This window comes from Saccostrea echinata, unplaced genomic scaffold, assembly GCF_033153115.1.
Source record: "Saccostrea echinata isolate AGI-Se365-2 ecotype Australia unplaced genomic scaffold, CSIRO_AGI_Sech_v1 ptg000046l, whole genome shotgun sequence".
Lineage (NCBI taxonomy): Eukaryota > Metazoa > Mollusca > Bivalvia > Ostreida > Ostreidae > Saccostrea > Saccostrea echinata.
The window spans coordinates 10,378,657-10,402,321 of record NW_026889795.1 but is presented as its reverse complement, the minus strand read 5'-3'; the positions used below and the strand labels follow the sequence as shown (position 1 = coordinate 10,402,321).

General features: G+C 33.5%; 2 protein-coding genes across 2 annotated transcripts; one reads left to right on the top strand and one right to left on the bottom strand.

Annotated features, from left to right (window-relative positions):
* Positions 1 to 3,284: 3,284 nt before the first annotated feature.
* Positions 3,285 to 14,837, top strand: LOC133202028 (cerebellin-3-like). Its single transcript, XM_061337805.1, has 3 exons — positions 3,285 to 3,618; positions 4,002 to 4,387; positions 14,714 to 14,837. The coding sequence occupies exons 1-3, from the start codon at positions 3,285 to 3,287 to the stop codon at positions 14,765 to 14,767; spliced, it is 774 nt and encodes a 257-aa protein (XP_061193789.1). The 3' UTR covers positions 14,768 to 14,837.
* A 1,877-nt stretch (positions 14,838 to 16,714) lies between these two features.
* On the bottom strand, positions 16,715 to 21,593 carry LOC133202140 (uncharacterized). Its single transcript, XM_061337915.1, has 6 exons — positions 20,739 to 21,593; positions 20,456 to 20,602; positions 20,195 to 20,245; positions 19,973 to 20,037; positions 17,308 to 17,476; positions 16,715 to 17,002 (listed from the first exon to the last, which is right to left on the bottom strand). Exons 1-6 carry the CDS (start codon positions 21,519 to 21,521, stop codon positions 16,835 to 16,837), a joined length of 1,383 nt encoding a protein of 460 aa, XP_061193899.1. The 5' UTR covers positions 21,522 to 21,593; the 3' UTR covers positions 16,715 to 16,834.
* Positions 21,594 to 23,665: the final 2,072 nt, after the last annotated feature.

Below are 23,665 nucleotides of genomic sequence, written 5' to 3'. Positions count from 1 at the left end.
ATCTATATCAAAAGCCTTAAGAATTAAAATATCTTAAATGTTAAGTGAAATAGCTTGCAATTCTTAATATGTTAAAGATAATACGGCAAAATAAAACAAATAAAATATACAGTCGAACCTTGTTATCTTGAACTCAACGGGACTAAATTAAACTAAGAGTTATCCGAAGATTGGAGATGAGGAGTGTGAAAACATTTAAAAAAAAAACATGGTTGGGACTGCCAACTCATTTTGACAGGTGCCTGGTATTTGAGATATCGGTGTTCGAGAAAACGAATTTCAACTGTATATTGTTAACTGGCGATAAAGTATACGTTTGCACTTAAAAGTAAGCATATTATTTGAAATCAAAGTCATTAATGAAACAGACTTACTAATACTTAAAATATGAAGAACTGACTTATCGTGATTTATGAGTCATACGTTTTCCCCTAGTAAAGAACTTAAGGACGACTTAATATTGTAAGAATGATTGTGGTGTATGGAATCTGTATATTGTACTATTGATTGTGGTGTGTGATATCTGTATATTGTAATATTGATTGTGTTGTGTGATATCTGTATATTGTAATATTGATTGTGTTGTGTGATATCTGTATATTGTAATATTGATTGTGTTGTGTGATATCTGTATATTGTAATATTGATTGTGGTGTGTTATATCTCTATATTGTAATATTGATTGTGGTATGTGATATCTGTATATTGTAATATTGATTGTGGTGTGTGAAATCTGTATATTGTAATATTGATTGTGCTGTGTGAAATCTGTATATTGTAATGTTGATTGTATTGTGTGAAATCTGTATATTGAAATATTGATTGTGGTGTATGAAATCTGTATATTGTAATATTGATCGTGGTGTGTGGTATCTGTATACTGTAATAACGATTGTGTTCTATGGAATCTGTATATTGTAATATTGATTGTGCTGTATGGAATCTGTATATTGTAATATTGATTGTAGTGTGCGAAATCTGTATTTGTGATATTGATTGTGTTGTGTGGAATCTGTATATTGTAATATTGATTGTGGTGTGTGATATCTGTATATTGTAATGTTGATTCTGGTGTGTGATATCTGTATATTGTAATATTGATTATGCTGTGTGGAATCTGTATATTGTAGTATTGATTGTGCTGTGTGAAATCTGTATATTGTAATATTTATGGTGGTATGTGGAATGTGTTTATTGTAATATTGATTGCGGTGTGTGATATCTGTATATTGTAATATTGATTGTGGTCTGTGGACTCTGTATATTGTAATATTGATTGTGGTGTGTGGAATCTGTATATTGTGATATTGATTGTGGTGTGTGGAATCTGTATATTGTGATATTGATTGTGGTATGTGATATCTGTATGTTGTAATATTGATTGTGGTGCGTGAAATCTGTATATTGTAATCATGATTGTGCTATGTGAGATCTGTATGTTGTAATATTGATCCCACTGTGAGAATACCATGCTTTCACACTGTGTCAGAATATCACTTTTATTCAGTAAATAAATTACAGTATTTCACTGTTGAAAATGTAATTAATTGTAATATTGATTGTGCTGTGTGACATTTGTATACGTCTAAATATTGATATATTGATTGTACATACATATAGCAAAGGATAGGGCTTCAACCTATCAATTAGCTTCAACTTATTAATCGACATATTACGTAATTTTGTTAAAATGATCACTGAAATTAACGGTCTACAAGCCTTTGCTAGGATGACACAATAATTTACCTTGATGAAGCAATTTTAAAATCCTCTGATTGCGGAAGGCAGAGTATTTATTTTGTTATTTTTTTTAATTTTCATTACACATGTAATCTGCTCTTAGGATAAAAAAAAAACTCAAATTAATATACCCATTATCTAGGATATGTTTTTGAAATAAATTAAACGATGTAGATCATGTAGCCTTTGGGATTTTCTCATGATAATAACGAACACAAATGATTACAAATCTGCAAAACCTCTTTCTAAAGGACCCACTGCGTATTGTTGCTAAAAATAATTAGAGATTTCCCACAATTACGTCATGAATCAGGTTGTTTACTGAAAAGTATAAATACGACATCTAAAATTCGAAAGATAGAGTTGCTTATGCTACATGGCTCATCCGAGTGCTAATTCACTTACTGACATTTTATTTTAAAAAAATGCTGTCATTTTGAATGAAAGAATGAGGTATGATAAAGGTTTAAACTGGTCCCTTAATAGGAATCAAAATAGTTGTGTTAGTTTGGAAAAGAAAATGGTTTCCATGTTAATATCAATCTACATCATAGAAAAAGATCACAAGAACGAGGTATGCCAAAATAGAAAAGAAAGCGCAAATAAAATTATTTTCTTTATGTATATTTCACACGTCAAAGATACGTGAAATCGAATTCATATTTCACGTATCAAAGAGACGTGAAATTTACTCATCCTTAGGAGATAGGCTAGCTTGCTATCTGTGTTTTCTGAAGCAATATAATAATGCATGCAAGTTGTATGAAAAATAAGGGAAAAAATTTGAAATTTGTAAGTAAGATATATTCTGGACCTTCCAATAACTTTTGTATAAGCTGTGAGTTTAAATCTTGTCTGCTTTTATACATATTGCCAGTGATTGATTAAGAATTATTAGTTGTTAATGTATCTACATTGTGAAGAGAGGGAAAACAAAATTCAAAGGGACGCTAAGCAAAAAAAAAAGGCCCTCTCCGAATTTTATTCATTCCTATTTGTTATCTCCCTTGTAATGTGGTCCTTCATTTGAATTAATATCCCTTAGCGCAGATTTAAATGATATTAGTCTAGTAGTTCTGGAGAGAAACACGAAATGCGACAAGTTTACAGACACATTTTAATCAGAAAAGCTAACATGAGCCTTTATTACTGCCCAGGAGAGCTAGGAAGATATGTTTATAGCTGCCGGGAGATAAAATTCAAAGGTTGATTATTGAAAACAATAATCGGAAGATTGCTGTGTTGCTTACCCGAGAGAAGAAATCGGCGCCCGGCTTGAAATTAAAATCACTCAATCGGAATCGGGGTACATAAAATACCGAAACTCTCTCAGTACACAGCATTTAGAAACAATTTGTAATAGATTTTTTTCTCAGAATCAAATTGAGGATTTATACATTGCTACAAGATTGCTATCGGTGTTCATTTTAGTTCGAAAAAAAGGTCAAAATTGAGTCTCATTACATCATATACATGTACAACTGCATTTTTATAAACATTCGTTTTGATGTATAACTTGTCACTGATTTCTAGTTCTAAATACGATGATTTTTCCGAAGAAATGGATGTTCATGTTGATTATATACTCGAAATTCCTAGTCTGTACTGGCGATGTCTTTGTGTCCTCAGACTTCAAACATCAGCCTCGTTTTGACGATGTGTACTTACCCACAATTCATCTGATAACTGCATATTGCTCCGTTACTTTGTTGAAGTGTGCTGTGATCTGCAAAAACGTTCCCGGATGTTCATCTGTTCGTTATCACGTGACAGAAAGAGAGCGTCACTTGTTGAATTTTTGTCTGATTTGCAACGTTGGGAGAGTAGAGAGGGGCTGGAGATACTTCTGTCAAAGTCAGCCTCCAGCTACTTTACATGGTAAGTACACTTTAAGGTTCATTATCCATTTGTTCACGCATATAAAAGTTTGCTTTATCAATAAAAATTTTCCAAAAGAAATCTGAATTAAAATGGAAATTAATAAGAACAATTGCAGAGTACCTTGTGATGCAAAAATTGACAGAAATTGCCTTTCATCTGGCAATTTTTGAAGACGATTTCAAATCCTGTGAGAGCTATCTCTCTTGTAAGATAGAGGATGAATACCTTAATTTCAAAAATACAATCTTATACCTGCTTCCCAGATTTCATCAACATTTTGTAGAAGAGACTACGTAACTAAATATGTATATATGCTCCTTTTAATATTTTTTTTTACATGTATCCTCCATAAAAAGATTCATTTTCTTTAAACTTCTCAGACGCTCCTGAGGAGCAAATCGCCTTTCATACTCACTCAGGCGACTCAATGAAGGGGAACGGCGACCTTCTTATTTTTGACAAAATCCTCACTAATGTGGGTCAAGGTTACAATTCTACATCCGGGATCTTCACGTGTCCTAGCGACGGCCTTTACATCTTGTTATGGAGTCAACAAAGCAGAAACCATAATCAGTACACCGCAACATATCTCTTTGTCAGAGGTCAACCCGTGAGAAAACTGCGGAGTCGTTTAGGAAACCTTGCCTCTGACTTTGTTATGATTCAGCTTCAGACTGGGGACTCGGTGTATGTATGTAGCGATTATAGGAGCGATTCTATTGGCAGTTCCTCCCAGTTCTCAGGATGGGCTTATAAAGAACCAGAGGTAATGAACTTGTATTTTGATTGCTAACTTTGTGAAATGTATTTTAACGTGTCAAATTACTGGGTTCTTCAAGGGACAATGGTATGATATATTATACATTTTGATTTATTCAGTTAGGTCGATATGTCGTTATAAGGACCTATGTCAAGTGATATTGACCGAAGACAGAAAGTTATAGTGACCGAGCTTGTGAGATCGCTAATATTTTCTGTGTATGAGGTCAAGACATGTATCACTTGACATGGGTCCTTATAACCAATTGCAAATATTGACCGTTCACTGAAGTCCATAAAAGTTACATTATGTTAATAATCTGACACAACAGATTTGGCTGTCAGTACGTTACAATGGTAAAACATGCTTCTTATATTATGACATCATGTTCTATGTATCTTTGGTGCAGTCGAACGGTAAGTCGCACAATATCATATTCTGCGGTCGCGCTTTCGCGTCAATATCACAAAAGGACGAATATCACGTGACGTCCTTTCAACCAATGAAAATTACGAAAATAATCTACTTACATAATATTAATTCTTATCACATGTTTACTCCTTTATAGCTCATAGAATATCGTTTTCATATCCACGGTTGTGACGTCACAATGGTTTTTGTGTGAATTTGATCAAGTCAAATATTGTGGATTTACATAAAACAGTGTAAAACATGAAATAACTGTGTAAAACAATCTCCCATGGTTTGTGGTTGGATATGATTTTTTATCCATCTCGTTTGTTTTTATCCCCTCGTTAACGCTCGGGGATAAAAACACACAACTCGTTGGATTAAAAGTCATCCAACCACAAACCATGGGGGATCCTATATTTCTTCTGACTCTATCTAAGTTATTGATTGGAACAATGTACAAAAGTCAAAATGGTACACAGTGGTTTATGAGCAAGGTAGCCTGCACTGTGTTTCTGAACAACCAGAGTTCCTTTTGTTTCTTGAAGTACCAGGTTCTTATACCCTTATTTAGCTAGGATTATTATCCACCAGTGCCTCACCATAATTCCTCTAGAATTCTCTTCTGACACTAGTGCTATACATCCAACCTTCGCTCTCTATGGAAGATTTATACCTCTTTTTCTTCTGCCTTCGTCTATCGACTTCTAAGATTCAGTCAGTACGGCCTAGCGGGTTCCAGAGTCTCCTTTCGATACATAAGGCCCAGTCTACCTATTAAAAGGGTGATCAGCTCTTTTGGAGTCTAGATGATCCCAATCCCCTTATATTCCAAGACAAATAAGATTGGTCGATCCACTAACCATTACAAAATTTCAAATTTGAAATCCAACGCAGGTATGGCCGGACTAATTTTCCTCCAGGAATATTTCGTGTTAAACTTTTATTTCATAAACAAATATTCATTTATTTTTAAATATCAAACACCCAGCAAACAAAAAGTGCCTTCGGTTCACTTCCACATTATATCGATAAGTAGTACCTACTGAATTCAATATCACTCCGCATCAGTTGTAGTTCATAATGATATATAGAATATCCTTCAATAGAATCTTCAAGTCTTGGAAATATGATTATTTTAAGTGGCAACGCTAGAAGTAGATTAGACAAAGGGTAAATTTTGTATATTGGATAATGATTATAACATCTCAACCCTCTGTCAGCGATAATGTCGACATTCAAACAACGGAATAGTCGTGACCTTTCTGTACTGACAAAAAAATTATGAAGTAGACAATATTTGGCCCTAAAATATCTTTATAATCAGTATTATAAACAGAGACAAAAATAATCACTGCATGTTTCATGTGGTAGGTCTATGATTATGGCGTTACAATATTTACACTTATTTCATAAATCTGCTTTACTAATATAACTGAAGATACTAATTCCATGGTCGATACAATGACCTTGTTACAAACACAATTTATCGTTAAGTCGAAAGTTGCCTGAGGTTTTTCATACAGATTGTTAAGCCATTATTTTCACACTGAATTGTCTTCGGATTTTTCCGTTTGCCCGATCATGACAAGGAGCACACGACGGGCGTGACCGGTCGACAGGGGATGCTTACTCCCTGATCCCACTCTGATGTTTTTTTTAGCTCTGCTCCCAATGGACTTTTGATTTTGATTTCTGATCGTTTTCTTCATATTTCATACTGGCGTTATCATTTAATTTTTACTGTTTATTGAAATATATCAATATAAACGATTACGTTGCTACATATAAACAAATTATCCACAGTACATGATTAAAGACTTGCAAGTACGGTATATGTGTATTGACTGAACATTCTAAATTTTTAATATTGATTGAAGGATATCTATTTACTGGTACACAAACAATGGGAAAGTTTCGGAACTTTATACAGTCAAACCTCGTTATCTCAAACTCAATGGTACGGAGAAGAAAGTTCGTGACCTCCGAGGATTCGAGATATCGAGGGTTAAATACTTAAAAAATAAGTGTTTGGGACTTCATATCACTTCGATATATCCATGGTATTCGAGATGTCAGTGTTAGAGATACCGAAGTTCAACTGTATTTGAATTTGTGATGAGAGGCATTTGTCCGTCTGGTTAAAGATTTGAAAATTCCCTTTACTTCAGTAACTATTGATAAATAGTTACGAAGCTGATAAGTCATAAAAAACAAGAGGCCCATGGGCCACATCGCTCACCTGAGCACATTGGCTAGGCAAAAGCACAAATCAGTTCAGTATTGAAATGATTACCGGGGGGGGGGGGGGTTGAATTTTAAACTACCTGATGATGCTTCCATGTCAATATAACAAATGGCTTTGTTGTACTTGAGATTTTAAAAAAATTTTCCCATATATTCCTTTGTAAAAATTTGATCCCCCATTGTGGCTCCTCCCTATCCCAGGGGTCATCATTTGATCTTAAATCTACACTACCTGAGGATGCTTCCATATCAATACGACTAAACATAGCTTTCCTGTTCTTGAGAAGACATATTTTTTCTATATGTTCTTATGTAAAACTTTCGATCCCCCAATGGGTCCCACCCAACCCCTGGGGGTCATCATTTGAACAAAATTGAATTTACATTACCTGAGGATGCTTCCATATCAAAATGACTAATCATGGTTTGCAGTTCTTCAGAAGATGAAATTTTCCTATATATTTCTATTTAAGACTTTGATCCTCCATAGTGGCCCCATCCTACCCACGGGGGTCATGATTTCAACAAAATAGTATCTACACTACCTGAGGATGCTTCCACATAAATATGATCAATCAGGGCTTTGCTGTTCCTGAGAAGAAGATTTTTAAAGATTTTTCCTATACATTTCTATTTAAAACTTTGATCCTCCATTGTGGCCCCACCCTACCCCAGGGGGTCATGATTTGAATAAATTTAAATCTACACTACCTGTGGATGTTCCCATATAAATATGAACAATCTGGGCTTTGCTGTTCCTGAGAAAAAGATTTTTCCTATATATTTCTATGTACAACTTTGATAGTCCATTGCAGCCCCGCCCTACCCCCGGTGGTCATGATTTTAACAAACTTGAATCTACACTACCTGAAGATGCTTCCATATAAATATGACTCATCATGGCTTTTCTGTTCTTGAGAAGATTTTTAAAGATTTTTCCTATATATTTCTATGTAAAATTTTGATCCTCCATTGTGGCCCCACCCTACCCCCGGGGGTCATGGTTTGAACAAACTTGAATCTACACTACCTGAAGATGCTCCCATATAAATATGACTCATCATGACTTTGCTGTTCTTGAGAAGAAGATTTTTAAAGATTTTTATTATATATTTCTATGTAAAACTTTGATCCTCCACTGTGGCCCCGCCCTACCCCCGGAGGTCATGATTTTAACAAACTTGAATCTACACTATCTGAAGATGCTCCCATATAAATATGACTCATCATGACTTTGCTGTTCTTGAGAAGAAGATTTTTAAAGATTTTTCCTATATATTTCTATGTAAAACTTTGATCCTCCATTGTGGCCCCACCCTACCCCGGGGGTCATGATTTGAACAAACTTAAATCTACACTACCTGAAGATGCTCCCATATAAATATGACTCATCATGGCTTTGCTGTTCTTCATCAGAAGATTTTTAAAGATTTTTATTATATATTTCTATGTAAAACTTTGATCCTCCACTGTGGCCCCGCCCTACCCCCGGGGGTCATGATTTTAACAAATTTGAATCTACACTATCTGAAGATGCTCCCATATAAATATGACTCATCATGACTTTGCTGTTCTTGAGAAGAAGATTTTTAAAGATTTTTCCTATATATTTCTATGTAAAACTTTGATCCTCCATTGTGGCCCCGCCCTACCCCCGGGGGTCATGATTTGAACAAACTTGAATCTACACTACCTGAGGATGTTTTCACATAAGTTTCATCTTTCCTGGCCCAGTGGTTCTTGAGAAGAAGATTTTTAAATGATGCCATTATTTTTTCACTAATTCCTAATTATTTCCCCTTGAAAGAGGGTGTGGCCCTTCATTTGAACAAACTTGAATCCCCTTTACCCAAGGATACTTTGTGGCAAGTTTGGTTGAATTTGGCCCAGTGGTTTTTGAGAAGAAGTCGAAAATGTGAAAAGTTTACAGACGGACAGACGGACAGACAGACAGACGGACGGACGGACAGACGGACGACGGACAAAATGTGATCAGAAAAGCTCACTTGAGCCTTCGGCTCAGGTGAGCTAATAATCAAAATCTACAAAAGATTGATTGTATGTTGTTTAACGTTCCTATCGAGAATTTTTCACTCATATGGAGACGCCACCATTACAGGTGGAGAGCTGCAAATTTGTCCTATGCTCGGCACTTTCGGCCATTGAGCAGTGAGGGATCTTTTTCGTGCCAGCACCTACTGCGACACGGGACCTCGGTTTATACGGTCTCATCCGAAGGACCGGTCTTCACGTCCCATAGTGGGATTCGAACCCGCGACGTAAGGATCATCTCCTTACTTCGCGACTCTAGAGCAGACGCTCTAACCACTGCGCCACGCGGGCGACATCTACAAAAGAAGGTGCTGTAATACTTATTCTAATCTTTATGTCAAAGGATAACAAGTTCAAGATAATTTGTTCGTCTTGTTTGAAATTCATACTTCAGTGTCCATTACAGCACACAAAACGGATGGAGGTTTACTGAACATGAGAGAGCCTCTTGGCAAACTTTTGAAATACTAAATAATAAATCTATAAGCAGGTGAAAACCTCTTTATTTGTGTTTGTGATCGAGCATTGCCTGTTCTATTTTTAGATTCCTGTGATGTTCTGTTTCATGGCATTGCAAAAAATGTCAACAAAAATGCAACCCTTTTCTATGAATCAACCTTGAATCCCGGAAAAATATATTCCACGGTGACAACGGAGTCAAACGGCATGTGTGTACTTATGTCACAGACGGGTGCAAACAGGGGAAAATTGATGGCAGGCCTGACAATGACGTCGATGTTTCCTTGGTAACTGTACAAAAAATTATCAAGAACACCACAGTTGAGGTTAGAAACGACAGAACGCGCTTTTATGATTGGAATTCCTTAACAGCGTTTTGTCTTTCGAAAGGTTTGTAACCTGTGAGAATTTTATGTTCATTTCTTCAATGCCGAGAATTTTATACAAAATTTCCATAAGTGTTTGAGTGTTGTTTCTTAACGAAATACTTGATTTGCAAACTTTTCTACATATAACAACTCACTGCTTTAAATACGAAAAAAAGTATATATTTTCCCCCTCTCTACCAAAATCTGCATTTTGATTAATATATTCAGTTGACACTTCGTAATCTGTCCTTTTCAACAAGTATCCAACCTGATTGAAATTATTTAAGGAATAAAAGGTTCAAAGTTACACTGTATAACCTGGGTTCGGGCAGTTTACGCTTAATAAACCTCGAAGCGGTTTATTAAAAAAGTGTAAACTGTTCACACCTAAATGTATAACTTGTGTACGTAGCTGTTAAAGTTACTCCTTATAATTTAATTTTCTATCATTAGGTGTAAAATTTCGCCTTCAAAAATGTCTTCAAAATCTGCAAAAATCAAAAATATAATGTTAATTCTAAAATCCAATTATTAACCGTTTCGACACATATTTCCTTCTCGAAAAACTTCATTTACACAACGCGAACTAATGATACATGTACTTGATATAGCTACTGCTGAACATACCGTGTAGCTAGGCAATCATAAACAAGTTATTTTTAGAATGTCTATATGCTTTGATCGACTCTGGATGTTTGCATTTAAAGAGAAACGTGTATTTTTATAAACATGTCAACACCACAAAAAATAACTAAACAGATAACTTTGTTCATATCCCGATCATTTAAGGAATGTTTTTAAGTTTTGTGTGAGTTATTGGTGTGTAAATCACACAGTCTTGTCACGTAGGCATATTTCATGAAGCGCGCTAGCGTGCTTAAATGCACCAAAAACATACTCAGTGTTTGAATTTCTCGCTGCCCTATTTCGTCATATTTTTATTAACGTCACTGTAGCCTCATTGTGACGTCACTTTAGCTCGAGTTTCGACGTCTATATTTCTACGCGTGAGTATACACAAAAATGACTTTCAAATCAATATCACAGTTGGCTTAGCAGAAAAACACAGCAAATGTAAATATTTTTTTTAATACGTCAAACAAACATTTTCATAAACAAATATTTTTCATATTTACATAGAGTAATTATGTGTTATTTTCATGTTCACACTTCCTGTTGAACGCTGTGGAATTGAAATATGAAGATAGCGAAAAACGATTGTGAAGAGTGCAAGCTTATATGTTACAAAGTACTATGATGATCGGCGAAAAATTGACAGTTTAAGATTTAATATGTGTTTAGATGTTTAACATCAATGATACACGTGTCACTGGGTGGTCTAGTGATCCTCTAAACATGTAGGCTTATAACAGTACTTACGGACAGTTCAATGATCCCTCAATTAAGGAGGTGAAGGACCTTTGGGCTAAAAATATCCCGTCATTCAATTTTTCTCATATTTTGTATATTTCTAATTAAGTATGTCCCACATATCTTAAAGCAATTAAATCATTAGGTTTCTTACCTTATTTTAGAGATATTGATCGACAAATACTATGCCTTAGAGTATCTAAGTGGAGTTTTAATTCTCCGTGTTTTCCGGTCCATTATTCTGTCCATGATTGGATTTTTTAAGCATAGATAAAATATATTTAAGGGGACATGTATCTTTTAAAATATTTCAGAGTATGAATAGGGTTTAAAATTTGAAAAATCAAATTTCTTCTGTCACACTGCATCTAGATAGGGAAAATTACGTACTTTTTAAGACAACTTAAACAACAAAAAACTAGATTTGCAAAATATTCTATCATTCAATATTTTTAAATTTACGTTGAAATGCAAGTCCTTCACATTATTGATTAACTGTAAAAATTTCAAATGGTGAAGCTGACCTCAATATTGCACAGGACATCGTTAAAGAAGACATAAGCATGACAAAAACGTGTCATGTTTACATTTCTCGAGTACGGGAAAAACCAACTATGACGTCACACGTAAGCTGAATAAGCAAAATTAGATATACCTACATAAGATTTCGTCATCAGCCATGCAAAAATAATTTTTGTGTTCCCCGTTTCTCAAAATATTTCATCATATACTGATTATGATTATTTTTACATAATAATACCGCCCCTGTATTCACCGAGTATGATCTAGCTGTACTAACAGATCGTGTATGACGTCACCGACATGTTGGATGTGCAGTTTAGAGAAACAGAGGAGTGGATCAAACAATTTTATAATTTGCTAATGTTTACAAGAATGTTAATTTTTTTTTATTTTTCTATATAGGTTGGTAATTAAAGTAAAAACAAATTGTCAAAATTTATACAAGAACTTATGGTTTACACGTTTTGCACTTATATAAACAGAGACTATGACGTAGTTAAACAGTCATGTGACCATGTGTCCTTCATCCCCTTAAATCATTAACTCTCAAAGAAGAAGCAGCGTTGCAGAAAATGATTCCATCATATGACGTTAAAATATGACGTCTACTTTACCGCTTGATTTCTCGATAACGTCACAATGCACTTAAGGTAGGTCGCGGGTTTGCTTTTGTCATCAATTTCGGTACACAATTTCGACGATTCGAGCGGTTGTTTTGTGCACATTTGATTATGACGTCAGTTACGTCACAAAGGCGACGTTGCATTGCTTCCCGTTTATTTCTCTGAAAATTACTTTAGCAATAGCATCTAGTCCAAACGAAGCGTAGAAAGTACATATTATTTCCGTAATTGTACTGTCGTAAATTGAAAGGCTGTATGTATATGCACGTAATTTGCGATGAAGGGTAGGTGCGTAATGCACTATGTTTGCTCATCACAATCAGAAAAAAAAACAAATTTGTTATTTTTTAGGATAAAATAAATCCTCAACACTAAAAACGGATGAAATTTAATTACATGCATTTTCCTCTTTTAAATAATTTATTTAGCTTATCATCAGATTTGAAAATCCTGTTAAAATAAAAAGAAATAAAAACGAGAAAGAACAAATGTTTGAGAGTTCGGACTATATACTGAATTGCGATATAAAAAGAACATTGCCGGTAAACCCCCCCCCCCCCTCCTCAGTATTGGGGTGTGTTTTTTTTCTTTACCGAATTCGGATGAAGTGATAAAATTCACGTGTTATACTTGAAATCTTATAATAATGAACTTAAACATCCTAACATTACTTGAATTAATCGCAGTGTTGTCGCTGCATATTAATTCTAATGCTTGAAGACTGTTTATATCAATATAGTTTTACCGTTCATTCTGACTTCGTGGGCAGAATATGAATTTCATAATACTAGAGTAGATAAGATTGCTTTTCTTCCTAACACGTTTCTGCAATAAGTGAATGCTAATTAAAATTACAGTGTGCATCTATGTCACCTTTTAGATCTTGTATATTCCAAATATAAAGATATATGTAAACGCGATTACGCTCAATATATGACGTTTTAGTCATAAATAACGCCATAAACGCAACATTTTGGCAATATAAAAGCAAACTTTAAAATTATTTAGCAAAAAAACTAGCGAGAAGACATATTGATTTTTTTACCTCAATAGTTTTAATTTTACCTCATCTTGATATTTTGAAATTTCTGAGTAATTCGTCTACGTCTTTAAAAAGTTATCCGACCTTTTCTAAAGAAACTCTTTCGGTAAAATTGTTTTAAAAACGTCATTTTCCTATATATTTCTATAGTAAAGCGTAAAAATAGTACCGAAAACTATACCGCGTTTACAGTTATACAGCATTAAAACCACGTACGTAAGCAAATTTAATAAAAATTTCAGATAATATGCCGCAAATTCTAAGGAACATTATATCAAATTTTCAGGATATGTTTTCGCGTAAGATTTTTTATGCAGTAAACCCGCGACCTACCTTAATTAAGCCTGGTTTTCGCTTGACGGTCATCATATTTTAAATGTATCGTCAAGAAGATTGATACGTGTTTGACGTGATATATAGACAACACAGGTTATGCGATTTAAACGAACTTTTCTATCCAACCAAATGGCGCCTTACAATCAGAATTGAATTATTTTAATAAAGTTAATAAAGTATGTTTCACGGTACCAATGTCATCCTTTTTTGCATCTCATTTAAATACATAAACCTAAGTTCAAACAATGACTTTTCTTCTTTTTCTTTCTTTCATATATTTGCATTTTAATCTTTTCTCCCAAACTTTTTTCTTTGACACAATCCCTCGAGTTCTTCATATTTCATGACACAGCAGAGAATTCACTTCTACAGGAATTGAACATTATGAAAATGGTCGCCACTTCGGAGAGAGATTCAACAATATTTGTGCTTTCTGTTGCTTCAATAACGTATGACATAGTAGAAGTTTGGAATCTGTTTGGGAGCTCTCGCTCACACGATCTTTTGAAATAACAACTACTCCCTTGTACGTTTTACAGTAATGGCCGAAATAAAGCATAGCAAATTTTGTTGCACTTTTGAAAATCGTGCATGTTATACTAGCTGATTTGTTTAAAGGTGTGTGTATCCAGTCTGACTACAGAAAAAAAGTTCAATAATATTTTCTAGACCTCGATAACTCGATCGAATACCCGGATTTCTCAGTCCCATCTAGGCCTATACGTGTATTATGCTTGTGTACTTTTATATGCACACTCAGCTAGTTTTAATTCTTTAAAATTTGAAAAACTGAGTATAAATGTAATTTTAAAAAATTCATTTACGATTTGAAGTCATAAATCATTGCGCATGATGGTACACAGTTTTGAAAATTATTCTGTATTAGTATTTTGATATACAGGCGATCCAGCATTCAGTGTTTGGGCAGCAGGACAGACAGTTCACGAGACAGTGAATTTCGAAAAAGCATCGGTCAACGACGGGAATATCTTTAATGAATCTGACGGGACGGTTTATGCTCAGCGGAACGGAGTATATTTTGTGAGCTGGACTGTTCACTCCTTCAACGACTGTTTTGTTATCTCTGGTTTCCGGTGATGCTATAATCGGTAACCTGACTACCACGTCACTTCCGGATCATCACTTCTGCTATTCTTCAATTAGAGAAAGCAGAGACTTTGAAAATTAAAATTTAAAAGGCGAAATCGGATGCTTTGGACTGTACTTTTCCGGATTTATAATTAGATCTATCGACTGAACTATAAAAGATCTAGAGAGATAAAAGTGATCAAATAATTAAGTGAAAATGCAGGCAGTGATAAATGAGATAGTGTAGGTTATGAGTAATGTAACTATGTTATATTTATATGACTGTGTTATATTTAAGCGTGTTATACTAGTCTTGTACGTGTTCTAAATAATATATTATGTATTTTCTGTCTTGATATTGCAAATTTTGATCGGTTGATGTTGATGTAAATACCGTGTATCTATTGTTTTCATAAAGAAAAAATATGATTGCTGTGTCAGAAATGATAAAAAGCATTTTCATAAAGATGAAAAATAAATAAATTACTTCGTGGGGTTTTGTTTCCAAAAAAAGATGTGTGTCTCTTAAATGTGTTTTTTGCATACTATTTAATACTAGCCAGGGAATTTATACTCAACTTTCTCTTAACTTACAGTCAAGGACAATAGAATACTCCATAACAACATTATCTGTTCTTATGTTCTGGGATATAAAAAATACTCTTACTTTGGGAAGCTGCATATGTAATTCACCGATTGTTAAATAAATGCAATCAAAGATTTTCCTCAATAAACATGTTTCAGGAATAGAAATCATGCTCGAAAGTCCAATCAAACAATACAAATCGAGAGCAGAGTAAAACCCAGAAAATATCAGAGGTGGGATTAGGTGCCAAAGAGGAGTACATATCCCCCTTCGTGCCTTAGCTTTGCCTAATATTCTTTGTTTTGTCCTCAGTTCCCTGTAAGAATACGTATGGCTTTTAAATTTCAATATTTTACATTTGAAGCAGGTTTCTTCCTTTATCGCCCCAATGCATATTTTAGGTTATTTAAGTTAAAAAATCTAGATCTAATAATTGTTTAGGTTCCTTAAAACTGACAGAATGTGTCCCTGTTCTTTCTAAAATATGGATATTTTTATAAATTTTCACTATATCGTACATGTCTAGGAAATCACATAGATGTCAAACAAAGTCTTTAGGTTATTTCTCGACATATAATGCTAAAACAACATAAAAAAAATTCAACAAAACATTTTATTTATAAAATTTCATTCAGAGAAATATTTGACGACGCTCAGAAAAAAAAATTCATCAGATTCTTAGCTGATTTTAATTTGAATCTTCAGTCAGAACAATTATATTTCTGGTGAGATCAGATTTCAAACTAAATCTGGTGTATGAAGAGCAAATTACTCGAAAATTAATAAAAATTAAAATCTATGCATTTTCGATTTCAAACATGTTCTTTTCATTGAAAAACAGTTTTTAAAAAAAAGTTTTGGTATATTTCTTTTTATAATTTTATATAGGAGTATTGATTACTGTAAACCAACTATTCATCTAGAAACCCAAACAGATAAAATTATATAGTAAGAAATATATAACAATATGCAAAGACACTAATTAGTCTTTATCAAAACTATAAATTAAGTACATAAAATATTTTACCAAGTTTTTCTGTACCTAGTACTCTTAATAACCCCTTCTATACTCCTACCTCTGAAAAAAAAATTCTACACATATACATGTACCAGTTTTATTAAAAACAACCACTTCTTGGAACCCAATAAGGAAACGAGATGCGTCCCTGTTCCTGAAAAAGTATCTACACATATAGCATTAAAAAAAAATCACTTCAACTAATAAGATACAAAATGCATCACTGATTTATTGAAAATTAAATATATCACTTTTTTCGTTTCATATAATAAGATTAATGTGTTCTCTTAGCAACGTAAAGCTCGGACAAAAATCCCAAATTGAATTATTTATGGTTCATTTGTCTCGAGGGGTTTGTACTCGTGCTTCCGTGACGTCACGCGATGACGTTTGATGAAAACGATGACAAACACAATAAGGCCTACCACCATTACAAACGCACCTGTTCCGAATCCTGCCAAAGCCACAGGTGCCGACCGTATGTCAACAAAACCACTCTGTCAAATACAAATTTATACGTTTTTATATAAAAAAAATAATAAACATTTTGAAAATTATAAACCCCCCCCCCCCAAAAAAAAAAAGAATCCAAAGAAATTTGAAGTAGTTCAGAACAAAAAAATGATGTATTTCAACGAAACTAGATCCCTAAATATTTAATATCTAAATTCATATTTCTTTGTCATATCTATATGCATTCTAAATAATGTGATAATGTGATACACGGCATGAAATAAATCCTATGATATGAGTAGTGGATGGATTTTCATTTTAACCAAAAAAGATTGAGTATCAGACTTACCCCCTGGGACTCGTAAGTGTCAGTCTGTGCCGTGGGAGGTGTGGGGATTGGGAGTGGTTCATCATCAATCATGAAAACCATGTCACGTGATACACAAGTATTATTCTCGTAATGACACGTGACCTTTAATGTATCTACGTCATCAATAAACCATAACCATGGTCTAAAGCTGAAACAGATAATATTAGTCATGGATCTAAGCCTAAACAATCATACTTTCGTTGTTTACTGGAAAAATATTTCTAATAGCTTAGAACGTAAGTTTAAGGAAGCTCTAAACACTAACAAAAATGTTTTTGGTCTTTGAGAAATGTTCATCATATAAAGATGTACATACTGAATTTTTCTAGTTCATTTTCAACATAGGGTACCTGCCATATTTCTCCAGGAAAAATGTTCATATTAATGAACTGAAATAACTTTTTTAATTAAATATTGGGAAAATACATTCAAAAAATCTTTTCAGTTACTTTATCTTGATCTAATATGATATTAAGAATGCTTTAATGAATTTTAAATTATCTCATTTACTGTAGAGTTCCATTTATTCCATTTTACATCAAAGGGCAGATCACTCTAACTGCAAAAAACTACCATGGAATTTGGACTCTTTAGTGAGCAGTGTTTTGAGCTTCCTCAAGAAATAACATTCTATTTTTTGAGAATTTATGAGGTTATATATACATGTATACACTGGGACAAATGGTATTTATGTAATTTCTGCATATTACAACATGCCAAAGTATATTTACCATTATGGTCATAACCAGAGAAAGTTATTTCTTAATATACAAGTTTTTTTTATATATATGTAAAACTAATCCACTCAACTTTGATCGAAATCAAACTTTGATAAACAGAATTATAGTTTCATATAGTCCACAATTTAATTTATTCATAGTCTTTTTATAGTCCTTTTATAATTTATAGTCCTTACATAATCTACACCAATTCAAAAGGTTATAAGTTTTCATATTGACCGGCTTTAAAGTCGTATTCACTGGAGGGTCATGCAAGTGGAGAAACAACTTAAGGATATCCGCTCCTCAGCCAGGAAGGATAACTCTTTAAATTATCATTTAATTAAAAAAGTCTCAAAATGAAGCTTGAAATTGAAATCATTTTGTGCAACAATTTTCATTTCATGCATCTCAATACGATTCATGGTTCTTTGAAGTCTACGAAACTGTACTGTAAAAAATTGACATTTGTACCCCATAAAAGTACAACAAAAAATACATCTTTCGAGAAAACAAATTTCCTTTAATCTAGCCTTACAGTGTACATACCAATGTTTATTAGCCATGATGTAAAATTATCAGTAATCTGTGATGTCTAACAATGATACCACAAGATTTTAAACTATGTGTTAGACAGAACTGAAGAAAATACAAGAACTAAAATACCACGTAAGTATGAAAAACATGCAAATTCTCTCAAGCCTGGATACCTATAATTTTTTCCCCTAAAATATATTTGATAATCAATCTAAAATTAGAAAATGCAAAGCTGGTGCTTTCATTCACATTCCCTGAAAATATATTTGATATTGTAATATTTCCATTTCTATTTTTTTCTCTGTGATAACTCTTTGAAAGTTAGGAGAGTTGATTTCTTGATCATTCTAACGGAATGCAAATTTTGCCAGGCGAAAGGTCAGTAGCTAAGAAAGCATAATATGCACGTAATTCTCGTGCGGCTGTCTTTGTGTCTGACTCTAAGGAGGTCTAATATGCATGTAATTTTCGTGCGGCTGTCTTTGCGTTTGACGTCAGTGGGCGGGGACTATTGAAATTGACATGTGAGGCCTCGTGTAATTTAAATCTATTAGTCTACATTTTTAAAATCTAAATTTACAATTTTATTTCAAAATGATATGGAAATATAAGGAATCACTGTCTAGTTAGTAGAGCATGCCAGGGACATCAACGATAGTTGGAAACGTGGGATAATTTATGCATAACGGGCTTCGCCCGTTATGCAAATTATCCCACGTTTCCAACTGTCGTTGATGCCCTGGCATACTCTACTAACTAGACAGTGATTCCTTAAATAATTTCCCCTATATAATATGATTAACAGTGATTATACTTTGAACTTTGAAGAAATATCATGGGTAAATACACATAACTTTGTGAATTTTTGTGAGCATTTTCGATTACTTAACTGCTGATTTTCTGAACCAGAGGATCGGAGTACCTTAATGTTATTGGTCCCGGAAGCATGGTTATATACTAATAATTTAATTTTGGTTGTAACGCGTCATTTGAATGGATAAAAAAATAATAGTTTATATCGATATAACTGTCCCAGTTGCCTACGTCACAATGACTTACGTCAAAAATGTATCAATACGCATGACGTAGCAATTAAAAAACGTACAATTTGAACGCATTTTTGAAGGAGAAAATGTTTATTTTCTATATACTTAAATGATGGAAAATTAAATTATAAGAAATAAATTCAATAGCTACTCAAGTTATACTGGTATTACCTGCGTTGGAACAGTTTACGCTTTTTATGAATTGCTTCGAGGTTTGTAAAGCATAAACTTCCCCAACTTAGGTTATACAGTATAAATTGGGTGGCTATTAAATTCATTCCTTAAAGGGAGTTCTAAAACTAAGAAAAAAATCTACTATTTTTTTTTGTAAATAGAGTTTACCTTGATAGCATCCCATTTACAGTATCAATACATTTACTACAGGTACACAGGTAAGTTCTCGTCATCTGAAAAATAAAAATAAATTGAAACGAAATAAATAAATGAATAAACAAATAATGTGTTATTCTGAAAAAGGTGAAAATAACGAACAGTTACCGATCTCAATAAATCTGCGATGTATTAAAAAAACTATTTTTTAAAAAGAATAAAAACATAGCTTACCAACGCTTCTGTTGTTCGACATTTATCATTTTCAAAAGCAGTATTCAAATCCTGTACAAAACAAAATTAAATAAGCATTAAAAAATCATTTTATAAATTGCAGTTATTATAATATTTTTTTTAAAGAAAAGAAACATGCCAACATATATCCATGACAGGGTGTCTAATGATTAATGTTATAAGTTAATTTCTAAGGGCGATCGTTTAATTTTCCAATTTTATTTAATTTAACTGAAACCGACCAAGAAGCATGAAAAATACCTGTTTATTGTTTTCTTTTCTCAAAATATCCATTAATGTGACGTGTAAAGCAGCAAGAATTTGTGACGTACACTGTATATCCGATGATGACGTCACGTCCCTTACAGAGCACATCAATCTTACACTCTCAAGCATAAAGCTCAGTCTCTAAAGGGAAGAAAGACTTTTGAGGTTTATAAAAGCATGGAAATGCGTTTTATTTCTGAAAAGAATTATGAATTACCAATTACCCCCAAAAAATGAACCAATCTGTTTATTCTTATTTGTAAAGAAAGTAACTTACCGGTCCAAAGGAGCATGACTCAAGGTGTTGGACGGCACTTTGTAGACATTCCAAGGAGACTTGACCGCAAGCCTCGGAAAACATGGCTGAATTCATAACCATATCGGCTTTCTCCGCCATCTTTGCACGAAATATATCAAATTCATCGCGAATACACCATTCACCACTTGCACAGTTTAGCAATAGCTCGTTCATCACGTCATCAGAAAATAAAACGTAATAAACGTCCCAGATGTTGGCAATTTTCACCAAACTTGGCAGGTCGTCAGTACAAAGAGACTGTAAAATGTCTCTTGCTGCACAATTCTGAGTAACGTCTGTTGATTTGAGTGTTGTGGTTGATAAGGTATTGATGTTTGGTGTGCTGTTGCCGGGGGTCTTAGAAAAAATATCTTGAATTTGACCTTGTAATGAAGCGCCAGTATCATTGGTTTGAGATCTATCTGAGTTATTTAGAAAGGATATCAAGGACTGTATGGCGTCATCATTTGAATCATTTCCTCCTGTTCTTTGTGTTGTCATGGAGACGGTCAAATTGTGGAATATTTGGGACGGTGAAGTTGAGCTGGGTGTATTGAAAGTGAAAGTAGCGTTCGAAGTTCTCGTTGTTGATGGAGTCTGTGGCGGATCTTGTGTGGTAGAAGTACTTGAAGAATCCACATTTTGTTCGTTCCGTAAATCGTTTAAGATTTCCTGTAACAAACTTTGACCTTCGGGCTCTTCATCACAAGCAACATTGGGCGGATCCAATATAAACACTCCTATCATGTAAATTATCCACATTCTTATCCAATGTATGTGAGACGTCTTTGAGTATTAGGGATTAAAAGGACAAGGCATCATAGATCCTTACACAAAATATATCTTGTTTGTGCGACTTTATCTATAACTATATGCGTGACATCTAAACACACTTGGAACAGCAGTAGCAATTAAATCAACTTGAGATATCTATACAATTTTTATGGGCATGACTGATCAATAAATGATAAAAACAATCTATTGATTTGATTCTTTATACTTATAGCATTATGTACGTGTAAACAAAGCAAAATAAGATTACTTCAAGTGATTCTTACATACCTTCAGTTAAAATAATTCACAAATGTTTGAAGTCATTAATATTTATTCATATTTGCAGAAAAGAAACTATTCTAATTTTGAAATGTTCCGTACATGGAAAAATTAATCTTTAATATTTTCTCTTTTTAAGTCGGAGGATATTGATTTCACCTTGACTTTGTGAGAGATAAAGAGCGTTCGAAAAGAAAACGTGTCGCCTTAATCAATTCCACGAACACTCAGACACAGTGTTGACATTGTAGAGTCATTGTGGAGATTTCACGCGTGGTAACATATGGTTAAATCACAAACCCTGCACATTGAAGAACAATGTTAGAAGCTTTGGCTTTTATATGGGTTTATGTTATATCTATATCAGCTTGAATTGTTTGTTGTTTATATGTACGAATATGTCTTATATTTTACGGTGGAAGATAAACCATATTAAATGTATTAGATTTTTAATGCATTTAGATAGAAAATTAAAATATAATTATCAAAAACTGTCCCAAAATGTTTTAAATTGACAAGATATTTTATTTTCAATGCTAAAAAATACATGTTCTAAGTTTTTATGCTGTGTTGTGGAGTAGGTTTTCCCCATAGCCAACTTTTCTCCCGGAATGTCTTAAATCTTAAGTATAGGAACCTCCCCCCCCCCCCCGGGAAATCTCACACTAAAGTAACATTTACCCCCTATATATCCTATTCAATTAATGCTAAAATAATATCGAAAATATTTTGGCTAGAAGTTTACATGAAAGTCAACTGATTTTTTAATGAAAATGTGAGTGTTTCGACTTAAGACTTGTTCAAAATTAGAACGAAATCTTAAAATATTTATTTTAAATCATTGAGTCTCAACCCCAAAATTTAAACGCACAGGAAATCGTAAAATTAGTCACCCAAAGACATTGTAAGACTCGACGTCTCAACAACCCCTTCTCTCGGTGCAGGGGTACCTGTTTGTTTTAGATAAACGAATTTAAAACAGAATATCAGGCCATCTTCAGAGATTAATTTGTTTAATCAGAGAGCAAATACTCTCTTAAAGGGTTGCAAAATTTATTTTTTTTTAAATTGACCCATTTTTAGTTCCATGGCAACGGCAGCTATTTTGGATAAAATATAGACTACTCGGCTCGACACACCTTTCAATATTTTCCGGGTCAAGAATATTTTTTTTGTTGTTGTTGAAATGAAAAATGGCAAAGCTTTCTCATTTGTGAACCATTTCATGTGAAACATGTTTTGAATTTTTTTTTTAAACTGCATTGTGTTCTCGAAGTAACATTGCAAAATTACATTCTGAAAAGTCTCCATTATAACATCTCAAGACATTTCTAGAAATCGTTTCTTGAATATATTACAATATTTTGTTTTATTATAAATCATGTCTATCTTACCATTCTTCAATATTTTCTAACGACGTTAAAAATGTTTATGCAACAATGAAAGAAATGTTTCCTTTTCTTAAAACTACCAATTTCTAACGCATTTCCAACATATTGCAAAATGTTCTTACAAAATTTTCAAAACATTACCCATCTCCCAAGCAGTGTTGTCATTCGTTCCTCTCTCAAAGAGCATTTATATTAGACGCAGGTAGAGGGAGGAAATTTTTATATCATTTAAAGGTGCTTAGACACAGATTTGAAGTTTATATTTTCTCAAATTTTCTGTATAATGTCACGACTTATATATTGCAATAGAATTTCACACGAAAATAAAATCAAAAACTTATTTAATCTGGAATTGAAACTACGAATTTCGGGAGGCGTTTGATCAACACATCCTTGCACTTTCACAAATCTTAACTCTATCCTTAATACTTAAGAAAAGTAGCAATTTTGTTGTGTATTAAT